This window comes from Lissotriton vulgaris, chromosome 7 (assembly GCF_964263255.1).
Source record: "Lissotriton vulgaris chromosome 7, aLisVul1.2, whole genome shotgun sequence".
NCBI classification, from domain to species: domain Eukaryota; kingdom Metazoa; phylum Chordata; class Amphibia; order Caudata; family Salamandridae; genus Lissotriton; species Lissotriton vulgaris.
This window is the reverse complement of record NC_141695.1, coordinates 328,022,133-328,048,170: the sequence shown is the minus strand read 5'-3', so window position 1 is coordinate 328,048,170 and position 26,038 is coordinate 328,022,133. Positions and strand designations below refer to the sequence as shown.

The 26,038-nt window shown below is 48.3% G+C and overlaps 1 protein-coding gene across 1 annotated transcript in view; it reads left to right on the top strand.

Moving 5' to 3' along the window:
* Positions 1-26,038, top strand: part of LOC147701493 (bifunctional polynucleotide phosphatase/kinase-like) — a 227,188-nt gene that overhangs the window by 111,759 nt on the left and 89,391 nt on the right. The window contains exons 8-10 of the mRNA XM_086930185.1: positions 668-739; positions 3,118-3,166; positions 12,290-12,360. Coding sequence (XP_086786311.1) covers positions 668-739; positions 3,118-3,166; positions 12,290-12,360 — 192 coding nt within the window. The remainder of the gene's footprint in view (positions 1-667; positions 740-3,117; positions 3,167-12,289; positions 12,361-26,038) is intronic.

Sequence of the window (26,038 nt, the reverse complement as noted above, 5' to 3'; positions counted from 1 at the left end):
TGTAATTCATTTGAGTTAGTGTGCTGTAATGTGCTGAAACATTTTATTTCATTAGTTACTTTTAGGTTATTATAAATTAGTTTACATTTCTATTTTACATTAAAATATGTTTAATATATTTTTTAACAAATAGGAAACTTTATTAATTTTCCCATCAGGAGATTTCCGCCACAGTGCGAAGATCTTCACCAGCATGCGCAAAGTTACTAGCAGTAATTTTACACTCGCAAATCTTGGTGTAAGAGGCTCGACCTCCTGATTTGAGGGGGTCGGGATGTAAGTGTACACATAGTTGTTCATTGCACCTAAGTGTAATAGTAAATATTCATGTGAATGACAATACACGTCTCTGTGACTAGGTCCTCCGCAGTGTGCCAATTTATGAATAACCAGACATTCACAAATGCTCTTAATGTGCATTAGTCTATTGGCTTTTCCATTACTTGTTGTATTGTTGCATGTTAGTGTGGCCTTGGCCAGCAAGGCTGGTGTAGGATTGTGAATAGGTGGCACTGTGGCAGGTGGGTCTTTGTCGACTTGATGTGTATGTGTGTGTCTTGGCTGCTGCTGTCCTGCCCTTAGGTCAGCACAGCCCTGTTACCTAAAGCTGGCTGTGCTCTGTCAAACCATCACTACGCAGTGATTTCTAACTCCTTCTCTGCTGCAGGTGCTGGTGGCCACTGGAATGGGCATCTATCGGAAGCCGGCGCTGGGCATGTGGCTTCACTTGTGCGACAAGGTTTGTAAATTGCTCTCAGGACAGCAGCTTGAAATTGATATCATGCACTGTACCCTGCATCCCCAAAGCAACAGCAACCAACCTTCCTCTTCCCATCATGTCCTGCATGTAACCTTCTGCACTGGTAAGGCCAATATTTCAAGGTAAATACTAACTATGCCTCTCAGGGCTCTGTGCTCACGCATGTGCTCCAGCAGCACACAATGCCACATAAAGAAAGCCTGAAATAAACATCATTGAATCAGCCAGGCTGACCATTTAGTAACAAATTATTGCTTTTTTCACAGCATTAATTCTTCTGCATTTATATATAATAAGATATAAATATTTGCTAAAGATCCATGTTTTGCGCAACTGTGCTTCATTGTAAACAAACCAAGACAAAGCTAGTAGGTCTCGCTTTTATAAAGTGAGTGTTGAACTTTTGGCTTGAGCAATGTGTGTCTTTAAAAAAAGTATTCTTTCTAATAAATAAAATGTAAAAAAATCTAAGAACTCTTGGAAAAGCAAACCAATATCTTAAGGTATTTCAAAACTGTACATTGAATTCAATGTTTTCAATCTTTATAAATTGCAAAGTTTTTTTTCCAAATTCTTTTTACTCCTCAAGCTCTAAACAGAATTTTAGAAGAAAAACGAAATGTCAGAATGTCCAAATTTACTTTCTACAGGATTTAGCAATTGGGCCTCTGTTGTAACCCAGGGAACATATGTATGAGCTCCAGGAGAGGTCTTGTGCTAAGTACACCTTCTGCATCAGACACCAGCTGAGTGAGTGGAGCAGATGGCTTTACTCGCAGTACCCTGAAAACCTTGTGTGCTAAACTTGTGCTTGTGTATGTAATTGTAATTATGTTTATATAGCGTTTGTACATCATACCTGGCTTCAAAGTACTTTTTGGCGAGTAGCACGCTACTCCGGAACCCAAAAAGATTAGTTGTGAATCAATATAGCGCAATATGAAATTAATTTGAGTGGTGGACATGTGAGTCTGTTAGTTGGATTGAGAAAGATAGCAGAGGTGGAATGTGGGAGATAAAACAAACCTTCAAGTCTGCTCTTCAGCCATACCACAGCGCAAATATACCCATTGCTGAGCTTTCTGAAACTGGGAGTGTTGGAGGGCAACAAAGGATGTGGAGGTGTGGGTAGTTTAAGGGAAGGAAGCAGTACACGAGTGAAAGAGCTAGGCAACACATGCACTCTTGGAGTGCTTAATAAAAAATAAAATAAGATCACTCAGTGTGAGCAGTGGAATGATAAAAGACAGCCAATCAAAAAGATTGTAAAGAGGCTGTACTTTGAGGGGAGTTACAAACAAAAGAAGAGGAAGGCAAGCCACCAAATAAGTATGCAAATAAGATGCAGAATAAAGCCAACCAATGGTAAGCAATGGGCAGGTTGTAAGTCTAAAGTAAGTTTACTTTAAGTATTTTGTAACCACATAGCTTGAGCTGTCTGGCAGAGACCTAAAAACATCACTGAACCAATGCGATTAGAAGAATTAATTAGATTGCCATCGATACCCGTTGATACCTGCTAACGTTTTGTTTTTCTGCCTTGGAGTTTCAGAATGTCAGTGCAATGGGTTTGACTCTTGCCCAGATAACTGTTTTTGACTGCACTTGTCAAGTGTATACTTATTTCACTGCACGCTTAGAAGTAGCTGTACTAACTTAAGAAGGAGCCTAACTAAAAATGATTGTGTCCATCTGTAATGAAACTGGTACTCATGTAAAGCGCTCTGATACCGGATATCTCCAGGTCGAGTTTGCGCTATATAAAACTAAAGAGATAAAAAAGTATTGGTATACTAATGACCAGTGAGGTCACTGGTGAAGACAAAATACCCCCCCTACTGTTTACAATTACTCAATACCCTCTGTCAGCATTAGACTCAGTGTACAAACTTTGGCACGTCCTTCAGAGGCCGGCGTTTTTACATCGCAATGACATTCAGGTAATCTTTGTTGCTGCACAGCCTTTTTACTGAACAACAAGAGCTGAACTACTAGAAGTGAAACTACCCTCAGCCAGTGACTCTCTAGTGGTCAAGCTAACAGAAGGTAACTTCTGTCTTGACCTATAGTCTCATAAGTAGTTATTTCATGTTCCATAAGCCAGACCTAACCAATTTTGTAGTTTGTTAATGAAAGGAGGAATCGTCTTTTTCCCATGTCTCCAAATATTGACATCCACCGCCTTACCATATCTTCCCGATCCTGATCCTTCTCAAACTCTGCCACTTTCAACACTGTCCACCATGGCATACTTTGAACACACACTGGGATTTTTGATCGATTAAGGCTTGGATGTCTGTGGGTAGAAGGCGCTCTGCAAGTATTTTTTTATTTTATTGTTTTTCTCTTTTTCACAGGCTAATGCCGGAATTGAAGTGGACGTGGAGGGAAGTCTGTACGTTGGAGGTAAGCGAACCCTGTTGGTTGAGAGCGCCCTAGTGGATGAACGGACATAGTCTAACATGCTTTATCTGGTCTCTCCTCTGCCTGCCACTGTAGGAGAGTAGGGTCTGCAATCCTATGATCACCCGGACTTTTTGCTTTTGTTTCACTGGTTTACGACTTTCTCGGGCTGTGGGCCTGCCAATCAGACCCACAGCCTAGCTGTTCTCTCGCTAAATTGATGTGTGTTCCCTAGGTGCATTACCCAATTGGAACTGGGCCACCCTGTCAGACCCTGTAACTCAGGGCATCGGTGTACCCAGGGCCTACCAGGGGCTGAAGCATGTATTATGCCACCCCTGGCTGGCCATCTAAATCTGACACAACTGGCTGCACGACAGCTGGGGCAACGTGGCGTACTCGCCCGTTGCTGTAGGTATAGTATCCCTATACCTAACCTTAAAATGGACACCCGAGTTCCTATCAGTCACTCCTATGGCAGGCCTTGACAATCCTGAAGGCAGAGTGCATGGAACCGTGTGAATTGGGCTCTGGCACGAGCCGAGCCCGGTTGCAGCTTGCGGAACCAAGACCCAATGGCTGTTCCATGATAACGCGTATCATATTGGTAACTTCGGTATCGCGTTAGCAAGACATGTCGAGTAAGGTGTCATACGAATCGGGATGCTGCCCCTCACCAATTCTGGCGACGAGGTTAGCGTTCCGCCCTTCTAGAGGGACACGACATGTACGTAACTGTGAACCCCGGTTAAAGTTAACTGAAGCCTCAGCTCCACAAAATGGACGCTGCCACCACAGACACGAGTCTGACCTCCTGCTGCTGGGAGTCCTTCCAGCGAGGAGAGCTTGGACAAAGGGTTTCCTGTCATGGGCGGTGTTCGCACCATCCCAGACAGGGTTTTGTGTATTCTGGGTAGGTAGGGCTTTGCAAGAAGGTGACTGCGGAGTGGCACCCCGGTGCTCACTACGCATCTGCCGGCTAGAACCAGTTCCAGGGGCGCGCAGCCCCTGACCTGGGGAAAGTCCGACAGGGGAGAGGGGTGTAACTACCCCCCTTCCTGGTCCCACCCCTAGGGCAGGACCTAGTCATGTACCCACCCCTTTCTTTAGGATAAAGGCCGGAGCGGGGACCCTTCCAAATTAGATCATCTTTGAATCAAGAACTACTTTCTACGAAAGGACATTCGAGACTCTTCTTAAGATTTCTCCCTTGTGGGTAAGGAGTAGTCACCCTGCATCCGCAGGCACCATCTAAGAACTCTGCGGTTTGCTGCAAGTCCTTCCTCAGGAATCCGACGACCCAGCTCGACGAGAACCGGCTTCCCTGGCACCTCTGACCTCTACCCACATCGTCAGCTCAGCTGAGATCTGTGGGTGCGACGAGACCTCGAGGGACCGGCCATCATCAAAACCTGCACGCTTTCTTAATCCAGCACGACCACCGAAGGAATCCTCTGGTGAGTGCTCTGGGGTCCGAGAAGCCCCGACCCTGAGCAGCTCCAGCACCAAAGTGCAGCCTCCCAGCATCTCCACGATCTGCGTCGGGCCCTTCTGCTCGCCGCTCAGCCCGTTGTCCGCTCACTAGCCGCTGGCTTGTGACCTTCTTGACGACATCCGACAACCAACGCTGCTGGTCTGGTTGCTCCAGACCGGGCTGTGCTCCCTTTTACGAGAGGAGCACCCCGGATCCTCCTGGTCCACTCAAGACGCCATTTTAGGCCCACCACGTGGCCCTGAAATCTGCCAAGGCTTGTTGCCCTAATCATGGGCACAGCGACGCCGACAGCATCAACCTTCGTGGGACAGCTCGCACCTCCATCCTGGTCGCCGACAACGCCTCCTGGTCCGTGAGACTGCAGAGCCTCGCGTCGCCCACTCACCTAGTCGAGGTGACGGCCATCCGGTGCCTTCCTGGTACCCTCTGACTACTGGCTAGTAGTACGAACTTGGTCCCCTCTGCTTTCAGGTATCATCGATCTCTGATCCAGGCTTGGATCTCTACAAACTATTCTTCACTGGTCGCCGGCCAGCAACTCCTTCCTTCCGGCTCCTGGCTCGTCAGCGAAGACCCCCGGCGCCTGTAAGACTTGTGCAGCCGCAGCCCTTGTGGCTAGGTAACTCCGGCATTTCGGTGCCCGCATAGCCTCCTTACTTAAGGGTCCTGAGTCCCTCGCTTCCGACTTGCCTTATCAGGTCCGCCCGAGACCACTAAACTTTCCGTGCCCTCGGGCATTTGTATTGATTGTGCACTTGAAGTATTTTCCTAAGAGTTTTGTTCTGTGCTTAGTACCCTGTCCTCATAAAGAGTACAGGGCTGTTGTGATTCTAATAAATATACTGTTTATTTTCATAACACTTGTGTGGTGTCCTTTCACTGGGTGTTCAAGGGGTATGTGATGGTATAACAGCTGGCTTAACACGCCCTCTAGAGTTTAGCCCGAAGACTGCTCATATCCACGCTACTAGGATAGCTGGTCTAATGTTGACTTACAACCAATCACCATAAGGGTCGTTTGGACCGATGCATAGTGGTCACTAGAATAGTGAACACTGCATATCGGGCCAACTTCTCACAGCCACTTCCACCCCACACCCCAATCGCAGAAACCCCTTATTAGAATCTAAACCTATTTCTCGCATCTTCTAATGACCATGTAAGTAATTGCCACACTCCTTTACTACGAAGATAAGCCTTCTCCATCTAAGCATGTTAATATTTTAAATATCATTTTTTCATTTTTTGTGTGACTATTTGGGTGCTGTTGTGCAGACACACCTGTTGTAAATACTGTTGGTGTATTTGACTGATAGAATCTCTTTTTTCTGGATGCTCCTCTAGAGGTTGCGGGACCGAGAGTGCACCTCACAGAAGTATGTGCATACTGTAGCGCAATACGTATAATGCAGCAGCAACCGTCGTCACTGGGTTGGCAGGGACAGAATCTGGCGTAAAAAATGAGGGCAAGAGCAGATGCACTAAAGGTTAGTTAAGGATTGGATATGTACACCTGATTTGTTTTTTGCTCCTTTTCCTTACCCTTGGGAACTCCGATGATGAGAAACAAGGTTGGTTAAGATTACTGACTGTGACCCGCTTGGTGTTACTCCTGAGCTATGATCACTACTATTCTTTTAGTAGATCTTTCCTTTTTACTTCAATCATAACACACAATTACAACAGGAAGCTTCCTTTATTTTCCCCATCTTTACCAATGTGGTACATGCGATATAGGCCCTGTATTTTGAGTTGAACCAGGCGAAACCTAGCCTGGATCACCACTTCACGGGTAGAGACTATTGCCTCCTGCCACTCCCCGTCCTGCCAGTCCGGGATATCCGTTTCCCATTTCCCTTTTAAATGGGTTAACCTGTCTGGCGCATGGTTAAATAGTATTTTATAAGTTAGCAAGATCGCCTTTTTGGTTAGGTGTTCCTCCAATATCTATTTCGAGCGGGGACAACTCTGGAAGAGGGTCCCCTTTTGGGAGATTTGCTTGCAGGGCACCGCTGAGTCGTAAATACTGAAATGCCTTGGAGGCGGCTAAGTCGTAGTCTTTCTGTAGTTCAGTAAATGGTCTTACCTTCCCTCCCCTCCACACATCTTGCGCTGTCGATACACCCACCAGATCCCACCTGTCAAACCCCTGTCTCTCTTTAAGTCTCTCTAGGAGCTGAGAGTCCCACAGTGGCGTTGCTTGTGTGATTTTATATTTCCACCCCATCTCACCTAGCGTCCAGTGTCAGATCTGTACCGTGAGCCCCGTGCGGGCCATGAGGTGGAGCTTTTTAGCCGGGGTGTACAAAGCACGGAGATACCCACCTGGACCCAAGTTTAATCGGTCCATCCGGTATTCCCGTTCCGTCATGGGCACATGTGCTGATTGGTTGACCACCATTAGCTGCGCTGCCCTGTGATAGCTTCGGATATCCGGAGGGCTATCCCTCCACTGTACCACCCCTATGTGAGTTTAGTAATAGCAGTTCTTGGAGCCCCCCATCCCATAACAACTTTATCTCGCCCTGTATAGATTTAAAATAGTTGTCCGGTATTGAAAGGTGCTGTACATCAACCTTCAGTCGAGTCAATGGGGGTATACATCTTTTACCATGAACAGCTCATGGTTAGCAGTAACAAAGATCCAGAGATAAAGGAATCCATCCGAATCTACCAGTGCCCCGCACTCTTTTGACAAAGCTGGCGCCGTGTAGAATGAAAATCACTGACTTCGACCAATTGATCGTATAGCCGGTACACCGCCGGTAGGTCGCAAAGTTATTAAGGATTCTCTCAATCGAAGATCTGGGTGACACCACATACAGGAGAATATTATCGGCATACAGTGAAAATCTGTCCTCACAGTCCTCCGACCACCGCAGAAACCCTTGACCCTGTGACCAGGTAGATCGCTCCCTCTGCCACCGTGCAGACCCCCTGTGTGCCTCTGCTGCCTCGCTCTCCGAGCTCTGCTTTGTCCCCTGCCCCACCATTGCGGACTGGTTTGTTTTGTTCTGTTGTGCTGTGTATTGCTTTTGCCTGTTTTTATTTAGTTTTATTTCCTTTTGGGCTCCTGCTGCCCGCTTGTGACTCGTCTCCTCCCCCTGTGCCCCCTTGCATTCTGTGTCACCTCCCGCCCCTGCAGGCCCGCCCCCGGCTCCCCATTCGCCGCCCCGCTCCCTCCTCCCAGCTGCTCCTCCCTCCCTCTTCCCCTCATTTGGAGGCCGTGCGGTGGTGATGACAGCGACCCTTGACCCTGTGACCAGGTAGGTCGCTCCCTCTGCCACCGCGCAAACCCCCTGTGTGCCGCTGCTGCCTCGCTCTCCGTTGTCCGCTGCCCCACCACTGCGGACTGGTTTGTTTTGTTCTGTTGTGCTGTGTATTGCTTTTGCCTGTTTTTATGGGAAGCCCCCCGGCTCCCCATTCGCCGCCCCGCTCCCGTCTCCCAGCTGCTCCTTTCTCCCTCTTCCCCTCATATGGAGGCCTCGACGCTGGCGCACCTAAGACAAGCATCCCGACGGACCACGCACGGAACCTGGGCGTCATCCTGGACTCCTCACTCTCGATGACTAGACAAGTCAACCCCGTTTCATCATCTTGCTTCAACATTCTTCGCATGCTCAAAAAAACATTTCGCTGGATCCCCACCGAAACTAGAAAAACGGTCACCCACGCACTGGTCACGAGCCGCCTGGACTACGGAAACACACTATACGCCGGTACCACCGCAAAACTCCAGAAAAAACTCCAACGCATCCAGAACGCTTCAGCCAGGCTCATACTAGACATCCCGCGTAAAGAACACATCTCTGGTCACCTGAAAAACCTCCACTGGCTCCCCGTAAATAAGAGGATTACTTTCCGCCTCCTAACCCACGCACACAAAGCACTTTACGATCTTGGGCCCGAATGCCTCAACACACGATTGTCCTTCTACACCCCCTCCCGTCAGCTGCGATCCTCCAACCAAGCCCTTGCCACGGTACCTCGCATCAACAAAACCACCATGGGAGGAATATCCTTCTCCTACCTGGCAGCTAAAACCTGGAACTCACTTCCCACTCACCTTCGCCTTACCCAGAACCACCTAGCATTCAGAAAGCAACTTAAAACCTGGATATTCGACAAGTAATTCCCCACCCTCCCTCCAGCGCCTGGAGACCCTATGGGTATGTAGCACGCTATACAAATCTCTTGACTTGACTTGACTTGCCCCATGGGAACAGTCCAGCCCGAACTGCCAAGCCAGATCCTCCCTGGACTGGAAACAAGCATCCAAGGACCGGTTTCGGGCTTTCAGCCTGAATAGCTTGATTCCAGTGGCATGGAGAGCACGGGACTCACGTCTGAGCATACCAGTCCCACTCGGGGTGACAAATGCAAAAACAACAGGTGATGGACAGAATGCAGAACAATGTCATACATTCACCCCAGTACAGAGATCTGGGCATAAATCCATCGTTTTTTTGCTCACCATGCTATTCCAGTTTGAACCCAGCCATGTGCACACCAGTCTTGACCCTGTGCCCCATGGGAACAGTCCAGCCCGAACTGCCAAGCCAGGTCCTCCCTGGACTGGAAACAAGCATCCAAGGACCGGTTTCGGGCTTTTAGCCCTCATCATCCGGAATAGCTTGATTCCAGTGGCATGGAGAGCACGGGATTCACGTCTGAGCATACCCGTCCCACTCGGGGTGACAAATGCAAAAACAACAGGTGATGGATAGAATGCAGAACAATGCCATACATTCACCCCAGTACAGAGATCTGGGCATAAATCCATCGTTTTTTTGCTCACCATGCCATTCCAGTTTGAACCCAGCCATATACAAATCAGTCTTGACCCTGTGCCCCATGGGAACAGTCCCGCCCGTACTGCCAAGCCAGGTCCTCCCTGGACTGGAAACGCATCCAAGGACCGGTTTCGGGATTTCAGCCCTCATCAGCCTGAATAGCTTGATTCCAGTGGCATGGAGAGCACGGGACTCATGTCTGAGCATACACGTCCTACTCGGGGTGACCAATGCAAAAACAGGGGATGAACAGAATGCAGAACAATGTCATACATTCACCCCAGTACAGAGATCTGGGCAGTTTGGGCTGGACTGTTCCCATGAGGCACAGGGTCAGACTGATTTGCATATGGCCATGTCTGACCTGGGGTGGCTGAGTGAGCTAAAGAATGGTGATGGATTAAACCCAGATCAGTTGACCGGGGGTGAGTGTTTGATTTGCTCAAACGCTCCGTCCATCATCCCCTTTTGTTTCGCTTTGTTCGCCCTAAGTTGGCAGGGTATGCTCAGACGTGAGTCCCTTGCTCACTTGGCCACTAGATTCAAGATAGCCTGGCTGATGAGGATTATGAATCCGAAACCGGTCCCAGGATGCTTGTCTCCGGTCCAGGGAAGACATGGCTTGGCAGTACGGGATGGACTGTTCCCATGAGGCACAGGGTCAGACTGATTTGCATTTGGCCATGTCTGAACTGGGGTGGCTGAGTGAGCTAAAGAATGGTGATGGATTAAACCCAGATCAGTTGACTGGGGGTGAGTGTTTGATTTGCTCAAACGCTCCGTCCATCATCCCCTTTTGTTTCGCTTCGTTACTAGTCTGTAGGCACACACAAAGGATTTGAGGTTGTGGTTTCAAAAGTCTTTTTATTCCTTGATTGGTAATACAAGCCCTTTTGCCATCACGTGTTTCGTCTCAAGCTGTTGGTGTCACAGCAGACTTCCTCAGGGCAAGATTTCGGTCTCTCCAAACAGACTTTATCTTATGGTCTTTGTCAAGTTCTACCAGTGGTTGTCACGTCCGATTCCAGCTGTTTTATCATACACTTCTTGCCGACACTCGCGCCGGACTGGTTACCTAAGGGAACGTACACACTGATTATTAAATACTTCCGCTTCTTTTTATAACGAATTTGTGCACAGCGATAAAACAGCTTGCACACTCTGAGGCCGAGAACAATGCCTTTCCTGGGTGGAGATGTTCACACCTCTGCCAGGTCTGGAAGAGCCATCCATGGTGGGGAGATTCAAAGGCCTTTCTGCCTTTGTAATCTGTCTCCAGCCTCTCCTGTGAGAGAAAGCAGGCCCCTTCCGGTCTTCAGCCCATTTTAGTTGGATGACAGGCTGTAGAAAGAATAGGAGGTGTACGCCCCTCTGCTAACTCCACCCCTCAGGTGCTGGAGGCGAGGCACGGTGAAGAACACTTTTTAGTGCCCACCATCTTGAAGATGGTGGGACTCCTACAAACAGGATCAGGGATATGCCAACCCCGCATGGGGTACCTATTTAGATGATGTAGTCACCCTTAAGGTAAATAGCCCATTGGTTACTACCTGGCACTCCCTTTAAACACCCCTAAATATAGTTTTAGGTGGCCCCTCTGAGCCCTGAACAGCAGTACCCAATGACCTGAGAAGAGCCGGGCACTACAGAGTTGCACCAGAAAAGAAGACTACAGAGACCAACTGGATTGGCCCCAATCCTACCGGCCAGTCTACAGCCCTCGACGATCCTGCACCAAAAGATGACTTGTCCTGCAGCCCAGCGATCTCCAGAACCCTGAGAGGTCTGAACTGCCTTCAACAAAGATCAAGATTCCTGAGAACAGGGGACCTGTTCACCAAGCAACCATCTTCAAAGAAAACACCTTGTGACCTGAAGAACCACAAAGACTTTCTCTGATTCAACCTCTGCACCTGACACCTCCAGCAAGAGTCCAAGTTGCCCATCGGTTCCAGCAAGGTTCCCCAGCTAACCAGAGCCCAAGTCCACCGTGAGCTGACCTCTCCTTGACATCACCTGCAGCCTCTGCATGGAGAACCCTCCTCCAACCACGACCTGCTCGGGTAAGCCGTTTCAGCCCCTGGAGACTGGCCCACATAAGCCATTGTAATCAGCCTCTGACCGATTGCCCCCACTCCCAATTAATTTGTATTTGGCGCCCGACCTTGAACTTGCACCTGGCCGCCCCAGTGACGCTGGGGGTGCACTATTGGTACTCAACTGATCCTTGCCCAATACTGACCTTTACTTCCATAGACTGGTTTTGTAAGTCGATATTCTCCCTATATATGCTGAATATTTTCTTCCTCCAATAGATTAACATTGCAAAATCTGAAAATTGCACTGTGTCCATTTTTTAAACGTAAAAATATTTCCATCGGAAAACTTATTTACCACTGATGAAGTTCTGTGGTTCTACAAAATAAATATAACCAATTATTATTTCTATAAATTGGTCTGGGATGTATTTATTGAATGTGTGTCTCATTTATTGCACTGTGTGTACAATAAGTGCTTAACACTACCGTCTGCTATCTGATAAGCTGAACTGCCCGCCCATACTACCCCAAAAGAAAGCATTAGTATTATCTGCTTTAGCCTCTGCTAAACCTCTGGGGATCCACTGGACTCTCTGCACACTATACCTCATTTTAGTATAGTTTATAGAGAGGCAGCTTCCTACTGTTATGTTCACTCTTGTTTGTGATCTTTGATGTTTGCTCTCATGCTTTATACCTTTCACTTTGTGGTTCCAGCTCTTGCTCATTATCTCACTTTTCCTGCTCTCACACGTCGTTCCATTGGAGATGTTTCATTTTCTTCATTTCTGTTTTCCAGATGCTGCAGGCCGCCCAGCCAACTGGGCCCCCGACCGGAAGAAAAAGGATTTCTCCTGCAGTGACCGACTGGTAAGAGTTAATCAAGCAGTCTGGGGAAACCATACCTTGCTTAAGTGGAGATTTTCAGAAGCTTGCTAAATCTCATGGATAGTCTGGGTATATAAAGATTTATTCCATTCATTCTCCAAATATGGTGAGATTTAAGGGCTGTGTCCAGGTTATGAAGGGAATACAGTGTTTGGGTCCAGGTTAAGGAGAGATACAGGGGCTTGTGTTTATTTTAGATTAGATTCATGTGTCGTATTCAGAGAACAGAAAGATTGAGGTTCCATGTCCAGAGAGATATAGAGGCTGTGTCCTGAGTACAGAGAGATACTCTCCTGGGCCCATGGCGCAGATGGATACAGTGCCATGTTCATTGACCTGTCTTTGTGTTCAGCGCCCCACACAGTGTTTGCAAACACCTAATGCTTCATATTTGGCCTTGTGCTTGGTGGAAAGGTATGTAAACAGGTCACTTGCTGCAAGGTAAGTATCTCCTGTTTAACAGTACAGGGATGGACAGCCAGGGTGATAACCGGCCCTCCAAATGTCTTAAGTGTGGGGATCCCATAAAGTTTATGAACTGGTGTATGTGCAATTTCCACAGTTTAAAAGAGGGTTCATGGAGGGTTGTTCGTATTTAGAGAATGAGCTTCAGACCGTTTGTTTTACGGATTCTCTCTTTTTGTAACATTATTGAAGTTACTGGCTTTATTTTAACAACACCTTTAAGATAAAGTCCTGAATATTGGAGGCCCCTTGAACACTATGAATGAATACTGTCTCAACTTGGAGATCCCACCGTCCATGAAAAGCTATGCCTGAAAAAGAAATCCTTCACCAGTGAAACATTGAGACTATGCCCAGTTAAATCTGTCTGGTTTCCTGTTTCACCTTCTTTTGCACGGCCCTAGGACTACCATCTTATCAACCCTTTTCCTGACCAGCTCAACTTCTCCATCCCTTTATAGCCGTAATATACTATTATATATTCATGATTACAGCAACAAGAGTACGTGTTGTGTTCCTCTCATTTCTCTATTAAGCATATCCCTACCTTTATAGCGAGGTACTTGTTTTTTAATTACCCCCTTGCAAAGGTGACAACTTAATAAATTCAATAATGCTTGTTTAACCAAGTGTAGTTTCTGCTCGTAGACACACCTAAACCCCATTTTTTTATCCGTAGTTGCAAAATGATCAATGTCCGTAGTGGTGTCTGTACAGTTGCCACTGGTGATTGTACGTTTTCCTGTGGTCCAAGACAAATGAGGGACATATACATTTTGGAACAGTGGTATACCAATGCTCGAGGCATGTGGGCTGCTGAATTCATATCTGTGCATAGATCGCCGCCTAGTGTTGGGTCCGGATGATTGCACATTGTTGTCCTGGAAGAGTCTTCGAAGTATCACAAGATAGGTGGCTCCTCCCCTGGACTACAGTGCACATGGTCTCCATCCTCAGATTGTTTTTTTCCGCCATTGGGTTCGGATCTACTTTCTCGACTCTTGTTCGGAAACTTTGTATTGACTCTTTCCTAAGGCCAAAAGGCCTTCGAAGCGTCGGTATTGTCTCGTTCGGTGCCTGTCTCTTTTCCAGTTCTTCGAACCGGACGTCGGAGGCTGCTTCTCGCTTTCGACGACAAAGGCCCAGACTACGACTTGATGGATCGGAGCCCGTTTAAACGATGCCCGTCTGTAATTCAAAATACCCCCACATTGATGTGCACCCAGTGTGCAATAAATGTTTGTCCCCCAAGCACGACGAGGCCAGCTGTATGGCCTGCTCGAAGTTCCGCTCCAAGTAGACGCTTAAACTTCGACGCGCAGCAAGACAGTCAGCGCAAAAGTCGGCGCCCGAGCCGGTCAACATCCGAGGCCGGTGACGAAGAAGGCGCCGAAGAAGAAGAAGAAGAAGAAGACGAAGAAAAAGAAGAGGTTCCGGAAGAGCAGTTGGAACCAGCGTCGGAGCACGACTCCAACTTCGAGGTGGACGAGCAGGTTGAAGAGTACGTCCACGAAGAAGACGTCGTCGAGATAGGGGACGACGAAGGGGCCATCGGAGCCATCGATGACGACTCCAGTGATGAGCCAGGCCCAACCGCAGTAGCGGGGCCTATAACTGACATTACGCTCCCTACGGCTCAGGTCGAGGCATCGCCGAGAGGCCTTAGCCAAGATCTTCCTTTACATTCTATAGCCCCGCGTCCAAGCCAGGCTAAGAATACATCCAAGGAGCCATCGGTCGATTCTTCAAAATCGAAACCGAAACCAACAGAGCCAAAATCGAAACCGAAACTACTTAAGATGGTGGTCGGTTCGACGTCGACCCCAGTCAAATCAAAGACTATCGACGACCCTTCGGCATCGAAAGGGGCGGTCGCCTCGAAGACTGGAGCGTCGAAGCAGAGCTCGACCGTCAAACACGTCACCTCGAAGCAGTCGACTTCGACTTCGACGCACATACACCACACTATCTAATCTACGTCCGATTTCACTACTCCCAGCATTGTGCAAAATCACTGAGTCCACAGTGAACAAACAGCTGACACACTTCTTGGAAGAGAATGAGGCATGGCACCCTAATCAAGCTGGCTTTAGGACTCAGCACTCCACCGAATCGGCTCTCCTGTTCACCACTGAAACCATCCGCTCAGCTTTAGACCAAGGCAAGAAGGCCGTCCTGATACTATTAGATCTGTCGGCGGCCTTCAACACGGTCTCACATGCTATCTTAATAGACCGGCTAATAACATCTGGCATCAAAGGTATTGCCTTAGAGTGGATAAAAAACTTTCTTAGTGACAGGCGACAAGTGGTGACCTTGGGGGATTATCGTTCCAGTGAGAAGCCACTGGCAACGGGAGTACCTCAAGGTTCTAGTCTGAGCCCGACATTGTTTAATGTCTATACTGCACCCCTGATACAGCTGATATCGTCCTACGGCATAGATGTAATAGCATATGCCGACGATACTCAACTGATCCTGGTCATGGACAAAGATAACCAGGTCTGGGAAGAAAAACTTAAGTGTTGCTTGACGGCCACCTTTGAGTGGATGCGGAAAAACCACTTAAAATGTAACACAGGCAAGACTGAGATCATGCCCATAGGCCCAAATAACGAATTCATCCCCAGACTGTGGTGGCCCGAGAATGCTGAAATACCACCTCATACTACCTCCTCGGCTCGTAACCTTGGGGTACAGTTTGACGCCGACTTATCTTTCAAACATCAGGCGGCAAAAGTGGCAGGCACCTGCTTCGGGGTAATAAAAATGCTCAGAAAGTTCTTCGACCTGCTGCCCCTCGAAGCTAGGAAAACTGTCACGATTGCATTAGTCACATCCCGCATTGACTACTGCAACAGCCTGTATGCTGGTACCAATAAGGTGGTTACCCATAAACTCCAGATGGTACAGCATGCGGCGGCAAGGCTTGTTCTGAAATGGCCAAGAAAATCTTCAGCAACTAAAGCCCTCAATGTACTACATTGGCTGCCTATAACCAAAAGGGTCCTCCACAAAGTATTGACAATCACCTTTCGCGCGGTGCATAATTCAGGCCCAATGTACCTGAGAAAAAAATTTGTCAAATACTGTCCAAACCGCACACTACGGTCTTCAAATGCTAATCTCTTGACCATTCCAGGTTTCAGACTCAAGACCCGCGGGGGTAAATCCCTAGCGGTATTGGGTGCCAAAGCATGGAATGCGCTCCCCCCTCCATTAAGAGCCCTGGACAAGGAATCTGATTTCCGTAAACAACTGAAAACCTGGATTTACAACCTTCCAGATTCAATGGCCAGAGCACTGGTATGACTCCGGTCTCAGTCTCCTTAAGCAGTAAGGCAACTTTTTTCACCTGGTTGACCCTTTATTGGCGCCGAGATGCTCCCTGGAGCGATTGCTAGCGCGGTATAAATGGACCTTACATTTACATTTACATACATGGCGACAAGACCAAAGGCCTCCAGACCAAGAAGGCCGTCGAGCCGCAGATTTCAGCGCTCTAGCCGCTGCTGAGCAAACACCTCGAGTCGAAAACCAAAGCCGACCCTAAACAGCAAGTGACGTCGACGCCTAAGGCTGTGTATGATACGCACCGGGAGCTCGAGTCGACGCAATCAAGCAAGCGTCCTACTGAGTCGCCGAAGCAGCTCGGATCGACCACTACGGCGAGTTCCAAGAAGGTCGGCCAGCCTCCGTTTAAATTCGGTCTTCCGCCAACGGCTCGAGCCAAGCATCTCGAACACCTCCTCAAAGGCACCGACCCTCCCAAAATGCTGTCGGCGCCTTCGAAGCCCACCCCTAAAGGGGTTGTGTTCCACAAACCCTCGTACGACAACCAGTCGAAACTCTTCATCGACTCGGAATCGGGCAGGCTTACCATCCATAAAAGGAAGATAGCACCTGAACATCCCTTGGAGGGTTATAAAATTCCTCTTAAACGTAAGAAAGACTCGGCCACCTCACCAGTTCTCTTTGAACACGTTCAGCAGGACTATCCACAACAAATGGCATATTCTCCAGCACAAAGCGAGGAGGACATGGGTGAAGACTATGGTCAAGCGGCCTTCACTTATCACGCTGACACTGATCAGGACGAACCTCAACAGTGGTCTGAGGCTGTAGATCAACCTGTAGACCCTGATGATCCACAAGCTGCGCCGGACGCTCAGTCCTACAGCGTCAAAACATCGCCAACTGAGGACACGGCGGCGTTTAACGCTTTGATAGAGAGGGCAGCCCTCAACCATGACGTGGAAATGCACCCTGAACCTGTGGAAGAAGATTTCTTGTTTGACACTTTCTCCACCTCTGAAAGATCCACTAAGACTTTGCCTATGCTTAAAGAGGTCCTCAAGCATGCTGCGTACATTTTCAAAGAACCCACAAAAGCAAGGGTTATCAACCCACGGATTGAAAAAAAATATAGGCCTGCTCCAGTGGACCCCACCTACATCAAAGGCCAGCTCCCATTGGACTCCCTTGTAGTGGCCAATGCCCACAAGAGGGCAAACTTGCAAACTAGTGGTGACGCTCCTCCTCCGGACAAAGAATCAAAGATCTTGGAGGCGTCAGGAAAGCGAGTGGCAGCACAGGCTGCTAATATTTGGAGGATTTCAAATACACAGGCCCTTTTGGCTAGATATGACAGGGCTCACTACGACCCACTAGAACAGCTGTTGCAACACCTGCCTGATGTTTACAAGGAGGGAGCAGAAATGATTATACAGGAAGGGAAGTTGATTTCTAATGCATCCACCAAATGCGCACTGGATGCAGCAGACAAGGCAGCTAGGGCCATCAACACTAGTGTAATGCTAAGACGTCACGCATGGCTCCGCATCTCTGGATTCAAACCCGAGATTCAAACAACTCTGCTCAACCAGCCGGTTAACCCAGACTTCCTTTTTGCTCCAGAGGTAGACACAACACTCAAAAAAATAAAAAAAGGACACTGAGACAGCGAAATCCATGGGGGCTCTCCAATCGCAGCAGTTTCGGAGCAGTTCCTTTCGTCGCTCCGGTAATAGGGGAGCCTCTAGAGGACAGGCTTTACAGCAGGTCCAGTACACCAAAGGGAGCACGCAATCCACCTATACAAAGAATACCAGGGGTGGATACCGCGGGAACAGTGCCAAAGGCAGAGGACGTGGCAATAACAACGCCAGGTCCTCCGCTCCCAGCAAACAGTGACGCCTTGTCACTGCCCTCCGACCATCTAACACCTGTCGGGGGAAGACTCCAGCAGTTCCTGCCAGTCTCGGAAGGCATTACCACTGACAGGTGGGTGAGACAACTTATCCGATACGGCTATTGTCTAGAACTAACCTCCACCCCCCCCCCCCCATACCCCCAAGGCACCGTCCTATGTCCGCAGAGCACATGCACTTATTGCAGCAAGAAGTACTCTCCATGCTGCAAAAAGGGGCAATAGAACTCGTGCCTGCAGAAGTACGAGGTACAGGGGTGTACTCTCTGTACTTCTTAATCCCAAAAAAGGACGGATCCCTGCAGCCCATTCTAGACCTCAGACCCCTCAATCAATACATACTTTCAGAACACTTTCATATGTTAACCTTACAGCAGGTCCTGCCGTTGCTCAGTCAGGGCGACTTCCTAGCAACCCTGGACCTCAAGGATGCATATTTCCACATCCCCATTCACCCAAGTCACAAAAAATATCTCCAGGTTCACCATCAACAATTAGCATTACCAATTCAAGGTCCTGCCTTTCGGGGTCGCCACTGCCCCCAGAGTGTTCACCAAGTGCTTAGCGACTGTGGCTGAGCACCTTCGAAGACAACATATTCACGTCTATCCCTACCTGGACGACTGGCTCGTTCAAGCCAAGTCAGCCCAGCAGTGTGCCAGCCACATGTTGCGCACAATTCACCTCCTTCACAGTCTAGGGTTCTCACTCAACTACACAGTCACACCTGCAGCCCGCCCATGTGCAACAGTACCTAGGGGCAACATTGAACACTCTGACGGCAACAGCGCAGCTGACCTCTGCCAGGGTCAACAGCATGCAGCTGCTCATTTGGAGGTTCAGGCCTCAGCAATCGCTCCCAGCGCAAGTGTTCATGCAGCTCATCGGGATGATGCCATCCTGCATATTCATAGTCCCGCACGCGAGACTGCACATGCGTCCCCTTCAAGAATGCTTAGCACGACAGTGGAACCAGGCTCATGGGCATCTAAAAGACCTAGTGTTGGTGACCGGTCGTGCTTACAACTCTCTGCATTGGTGGAATCCACAAAAGCTTTGCAGGGGACGACTGTTCCAAGAGCCTGTCCCACAGATAGTGCTAACGACGGACGCATCTCTCCAGGGTTGGCGAGCGCATGTCCTCCATTACACGGTGCAGGGACTATGGACAACACAACAGCAGAAAATGCATATCAACCTGTTAGAGCTGATGGCAATCTTCATGGCACTGAAAGCGTTCAAGTTGCACCTGTGCAACAACATCGTGTTGATCCAGACGGACAACATGACTGCCATGTATTACATCCAGAAACAGGAAGGCACACACTCCCCGCAGCTATCTCACCTAGCCCAGAGCATGTGGAAGTGGGCCATTCAGAGGAACATCTTCCTCATGGCGGAGCATCTCCCGGGCGTAGACAACCAGATGGCGGACCTGCTCAGCAGGCACAGTCATCAGATGCACGAGTGGGAAATCCACCCCTCGGTACTCCAGCCATACTTCCAACAGTGGGGTCATCCAGAGATCGACCTCTTCGCCACAAAAGAGAACGCAAAATGCCAAAGCTTCGCCGCCAGGTTCCCACACCCGCAGTCTCAGGGCAATGCGATATGGATGAACTGGTCAGGCAGATTTGCGTACGCTTTCCCCCCAGCCCCACTCATACCGCTGATGGCGCGCAAACTGCGACAGCACTCCATGACGCTCATCCTGGTTGCTCCAACGTGGGCACGACAGGCTTGGTACACCACGTTCCTGAAACTTTCAGTGGTGCCTCACCAACGGCTGCGCCTCACTCCCAGCCTCCTCACTCAGAGCCATGGAGACGTTCAGCACCCAGATCCGCAACAGTTGAGCCTAGCGATTTGGCTCCTGAGGTCATAGAGTTTGGCTACCTCAACTTGCCCCCTGAGTGTATGAACATCAAGGAGGCAAGGCGACCTACAACTAGGGCGTGCTATGCAGCCAAATGGAAACGTTTTGTCATATACTGTTCCAACAATGACATTAATCCGCTAGATGCGTCCACGCAGAACATCATATGTTACCTGCTGCATCTGTACCAATGCAATCTAGCGTATAGTTCCATCAGGATACATTTGGCTGCTATGGCCGCTTATCTTCAGAACAGGCAGCACCTTTCACTTTTCAGAGTACCCGCCATCAAAGCCTTTTTGGAAGGCCTTAAAAGAGTGATCCCTCCCAGACACCCTCCTTCGCCTGTCTGGAATCTAAATATCGTTCTCACCAGGCTCATGGGGCCCCCCTTTGAGCCTCTCCATTCTTGTGAGATACAGTTTCTTACATGGAAAGTAGCTTTTCTAATAGCCATCACATCGCTACAAAGAGTCAGTGAGCTTCAAGCCCTGACAATTCAAGAGCCCTACCTACAAATTCATGCTAACAGGGTAGTGCTGCGCACCAACCCCAAGTTCATGCCGAAAGTCATCTCGCAGTTCCACATTAATCAAAACATAGAACTGCTGGTTTTCTTTCCAAACCCAGATTCAGTAGCAGACAGAGCACTGCACACCTTAGATGTCAGAAGAGCTCTCCTGTATTACATCGACAGGACAAAAGACTTTAGAAAGACTAAACAACTGTTTGTTGCCTTCTCTCCACAACACAAAGGCAACCCCATTTCCAAATCTGGTATAGCCAGATGGATTGTTAAGTGCATACAAATCTGTTATCAAAAAGCTAAACGCACATTAACAGTTCCCCCAAGAGCGCATTCCACATGCAGGCTAGGGGCATCCATGGCTTGCCTAGGTAACATTCCTCTAGAGGATATATGTAGAGCAGCCACATGGACCACCATACATACATTTACCAAACACTACTGCGTAGATGTACACTCCAAACAGCAAGCTGCTGTAGGACAGGCTGTTCGCAGAACTCTCTTTCAGACTGCTGCAGCTGGCACGGGCAACCGCCGATAAGGAGGTAACTGCTATTTATTCTGTGCACAGATATGAATTCAGCAGCCCACATGTCTCGAACGGAATATGCTACTTACCAGTATGCATCTGTTCTTGGCATGTAGGGCTGCTGACATTCATATCGCCCGCCCGCCTCCCCGGTGCCTGTCGCAGCTGTAGCATTCACTCTTTGCATGGACATCTCTTACTGTACTATACTCCATCTCTGCCACAATGCCGATAAACAATCTGAGCATGGAGAGGATGCCCATGCGCACTGTAGTCCAAGGGAGGAGCCACCTATCTCGTGATACTTCGAAGACTCTTCCAGGACAACAATGTGCAATCATCCGGACCCAACACTAGGCGGCGATCTATGCACAGATATGAATGTCAGCAGCCCTACATGCCAAGAACAGATGCATACTGGTAAGTAGCATATTCCTTCAGTGAGAGAGTGACAGCTCTGCTCTCCCTGCCCTTGTTGTAGTAAAACGGAGAGCCAACACATCATGGAAGATCATCGGGACGGAGTTGTTTTTCTAGTGTGTGTATGTTGGTGGCCACCCAGGCTTCAGTACCGTTTTGGCCGCATTCCTTCTGATGAGTTTTCCGCACCTCCTTCAGCGGGTTGGCAGTTAGATGAGCTGCATCTCTGTCTCCTGCACTTCACTCCTTGCATTTTCCCCCTTCCTTCGCGCATATGTTCTTCTGCATCACCCTGATGCCTGAAAGAGTCAAACATCTGGCGGAAATGGAAATCCCAGCAGAAAGCATCCCCTAAGCAAAGTGCGGTGCTCTGCTCTCTTTAAATCCTAGTTATAACAAGTTTGCACCTTTGCTGCATACTTTTTATGTAAAAAAAGGTCTTGAATTTACAAAATGCAGCAAGAGCACGCCTTCCTCCAACCCTGTCGGATCACTAGTTAGTAAAAGCCCCTATCGGCATGTTTCACAAGTGTGCCAACTTCCTTTTGTGGCGGGGTGGAAGAAATGGGGCGAGAACTGGGTCTGGGAAGATCAGGTTTTATTTTCTTCAATACACGCTAATTTCGACTTGTAAGTCTTTCAGCTGCAAACTTAGCCGGATCCGTGGTGGCGGTAAAGTCTCCTAAGCCCTCGCCAGGCAGTCTTCGGGGTCTTCGATATCTCAGGTAAGGTATGACAGCCCAAGAAAAACAAGAAATAGACAAAACAATACGTCAGGGGGCTGTTGTTCTGATACCACCAAGGAATAGGACCGGGAGTGAGGAATACACCAGTTACACTCGTGACCTTTGTGCTCTAACTCAAGATGGAGGTGGTGGGAGCGTAGTGCCAGTGCTTAAGGAAAGGAGGAGGAGGAGGAAGATACGGGAGGGGGTGGCGCAAGGTCCGTTTGTGCAAACTACTCGAACAAGCGCTTAAGGACGCACCCGCCTCCCAAACCAGCCAGTGAGCCGGTCCCGTACCTGAAGAAGCCACGCGCCTCCAGGGGCGTGGCTCGGGGATAAACGGGAATGTTGGCCTCCTGGCTCCGTGGATATTGAGTCTTCGGTTGTCTGCTGCTCCGTTCTGCTCTCGGGTGAACTCCTCCAAACGCCTGAAACCTCCGTTGCTCCTCTGTTCTCCCTGGATACGTCGGTGACATCGCACACCACGTCCTGTTCTTCCTGTTCTTTATCCAATGGGTCTCCGGTGACGTCCAGAGGGGGCGAGGCTTCACTTCAGAAGTATGCCTAATTAGAGGCACCTTGTTCTTTTTCTTCGGCGGCAGGAGGTTCTACCTCCCAGGTCCAATCATCCTGTTGGTGACGAAACAGAGATGGTGAGGGGGGTAAGACAGTTCACCAGTCATTATCGTCGTCGTGGGCCTCGGGCTGTAGGTCCACCCGATCACACTCATAGTGAATGTTTTCAGTTTGCACATTCACCCGCTCTCGGGTGTGCTACTATGTTCCACGGCAGGGCTCATAAACTCCTGCAGCCACTTAGAACAGAAGCAAGTCCTTCTTTTTCAGACGTTGTATGAGATGCATTTTTACAAATACCTTTTACTACGTGCTTCGGCAGACCAGCCCTCGTCTTCAGTAACGCCTGGGCTCGTGTTTTTGAAACGACTTGCTCTGGGCCTGCTTCGGCAGGATGTTTTGCAGAACTAGTCCTCAAGAGGTTTAAAAAGTAACCGGGTTTGTTTAGAACCTAAGGCATTGGTAGGAGCACAGGGACATTAAAAAATAATGCAGGTATGACTCAGAGTGTCTAGGTACAACACAACACTGCACTTCGCGGAAAGTCCAAATAAATTCTTTTCAGGCCGGTCACTCACGTTTGAAAAGCTACAAAAAATATATTCATCTTGGACGCACAGACCTTTACGTGTGAGGTTTGGTTAACAGGGACACAGATTGCAGACTACATTTTCAAAATCACTTGTGGAACTTTATTTATTATTATTATAATTTGTTTCTAAGCAGTCAACATTGTTTAAAAGTATCAATGAGATGGGACTGGATTGTTTTCAACAGTCCACCAGAACCATATATAGCAACTAAAACCTGAAAAGGGTGCAGAGAGATCTTCATCCGGTTATCACCAAGGGCATCATGGGAGGAGTGAAGAATGTAAGATTAATATTATTTTGAGTTTTATATAGCGCTAGCTAGACCCGAAGGTATCAGTGCGCTTTACATGTTACAGCACTGTCACAAATAGGTGATCATGGGTTTCTCCAGGCCGTGGCTGGTGAGAGTGTATTGATCAGACAATGGGTTTCTGCTCATCGTGTTATCAGTACGCACTGCAGCATCAGGACCCACACACACAACCACACACATACAACCCCACTCAACAACACACATACAACCACCACACACAACCACCACACACAACCACCACACACATACAACCACACACACAACCACACACATACAACCACACACACACACAACCACACACACACACACAACCACACCCACACAACCACACCCACAACCACACATACACACAACCCCACCACACAACCACACACACAACCACACACACAACCACACACACAACCACACACACAACCACACACACAACCACACACACAACCACACACCCACCCACCCACACACACAACCACAACCACAACACACACAACCACACACACAGTGCACACTTTCACCAGACACATCAGTCGTCGGTGCACGTTTTCACCGGGCACAAACACCTCCAGCCGTCAGTGCATGCTTTCACCGGGCCCAAACACCACCAGACTTCAGTGCACGCTTCCACCAGGCACACACCACCAGACGTCAGTGCACGCTTTCAGCAGGCACACACACACACACACCACCAGCCGTCAGTGCACGCTTTCACCAAGCACACACACACACCACCAGCCGTCAGTGCACACTTTCACTAGGCAAACACACCACCAGCCGTCAGTGCTTGCTTCCACCAGGCACACACACCGCCAGCCGGCAGTGCGCACTGCCACCAGGCACACACGGCACCAGCCATCAGTGCACAATTTCTACAGGCACACACCACCAGCCAACGATGCACACACCAATTGTTAACGCATCCACAATTAACTATTGTAGCAATTGCAGTATGGCGCACTTTACTTATACCAATCAACAAAAGAGTGTCGCTGTAAAAATCAAATTGCTGTAAAAAGGAATTATTCCAAATGTATTAAAGCATCAGAAGAAAACTGTTAATACAGTAGGAGAAAATAGAGTGCACGTGATCGGAGAGCTGACTAAAAGAACCCTCAGGCCCCAGCTGAAAGCTGGTAACCAGTTGTCTTCATCGGGTCCCCATTAGTAGCAGGAAAAGTGAAGAGTGCGTTAAAAAGAGTACGGACTACTCCTCCAAACTATTTTAATAAGAGGGTAGCTCTAACTCTGTTAAAACCAGTGTGTGAAAAATATATTAATTTTTCAGGACTACTAAGCGGTTGTGTGAATTTGAACCGAAGAGTCCCTTTAGTAATGTGAAAAAAAGAGATAGTAAAATATGGTCAACATGTTTCTGCTTATCGAGCAATGGATCAGCTCAGCATTCGTCAGGACCAAGAAAAAACAATTCTACTCGATGGTAGTCACCCCTAAAAGTGTCAGACCTAAAGAGTAGCAACAAGAGAAAATACGACCTGGAATTGTCGAAAACTTCTTTATGGAAAATTCATCCCCGAGTTACTCCTTATTGTAGGAGAAACGAAAATATCTGTAAAAATAAACAGACAAACACAAGCGTCCATATTGTCAGCTCTTGTAGAGTTACTTCTTCATCAATAGTCTCTGATCATGTACGGCAGCCTGGTAAGGCCACATGTCGTATGCTGTCAATAAAAAGTGTATTTTCAAACTGATTTAGGAAAACACATGTTAATTGAACACAGCATAAAGCCAACGTATTAACAATAATCCGTTATACGTTGAAATTTCACAACTAATTATGGTTACATCGAAACAGTGCTCGTCACAACAGCTATGTAACTGTAAGGTTTTAAACTTCAATAAAACACCTCTGTGGAAACGGAAAGCGTCAAGGGCTCAATGTGCTCCAAAGTGGAGGGAGAAGGCAAAGCACTTACACAATGTCGTAGTGTAGTGTGCCCCATGGGCATAGCGGCAGGAGGAAATCTTCACGCTCAGATTTAGCTGAAAATGAATAGGATATGCGTTTGTTAGTCGTATCTTTACCGCTAAAGAAACGCATTAGATCCTCTGTGTAAAAGAGAGACTAGGGGAACTTACTAGTTTCTGAACGGCTCCCCGCTCGAAGACCTACGGCAGACACATCCGCCGCCCGTATCTACAAACGCGGCTATGAAGTCGCGGGATATTTAAAACACGGAAGTGGGGCGGAGCGTGAAAGACTATGTTGGCGATCACGTGTTCAGCGTGATGACGTCACTATCTTAAAGGCGCCTGTTTGTTTACATGCGCAAAAAGATGTTCACGGATTTTTAACCCAAACAGAAAGAATACCTTAAAATGCAAATAGATGGGGACTGATTATCAAAATTACTAAACGTGAACCACAGAAACAGACATAATACAAATTTTGGTCAAGTCTGAAGTATAGAGG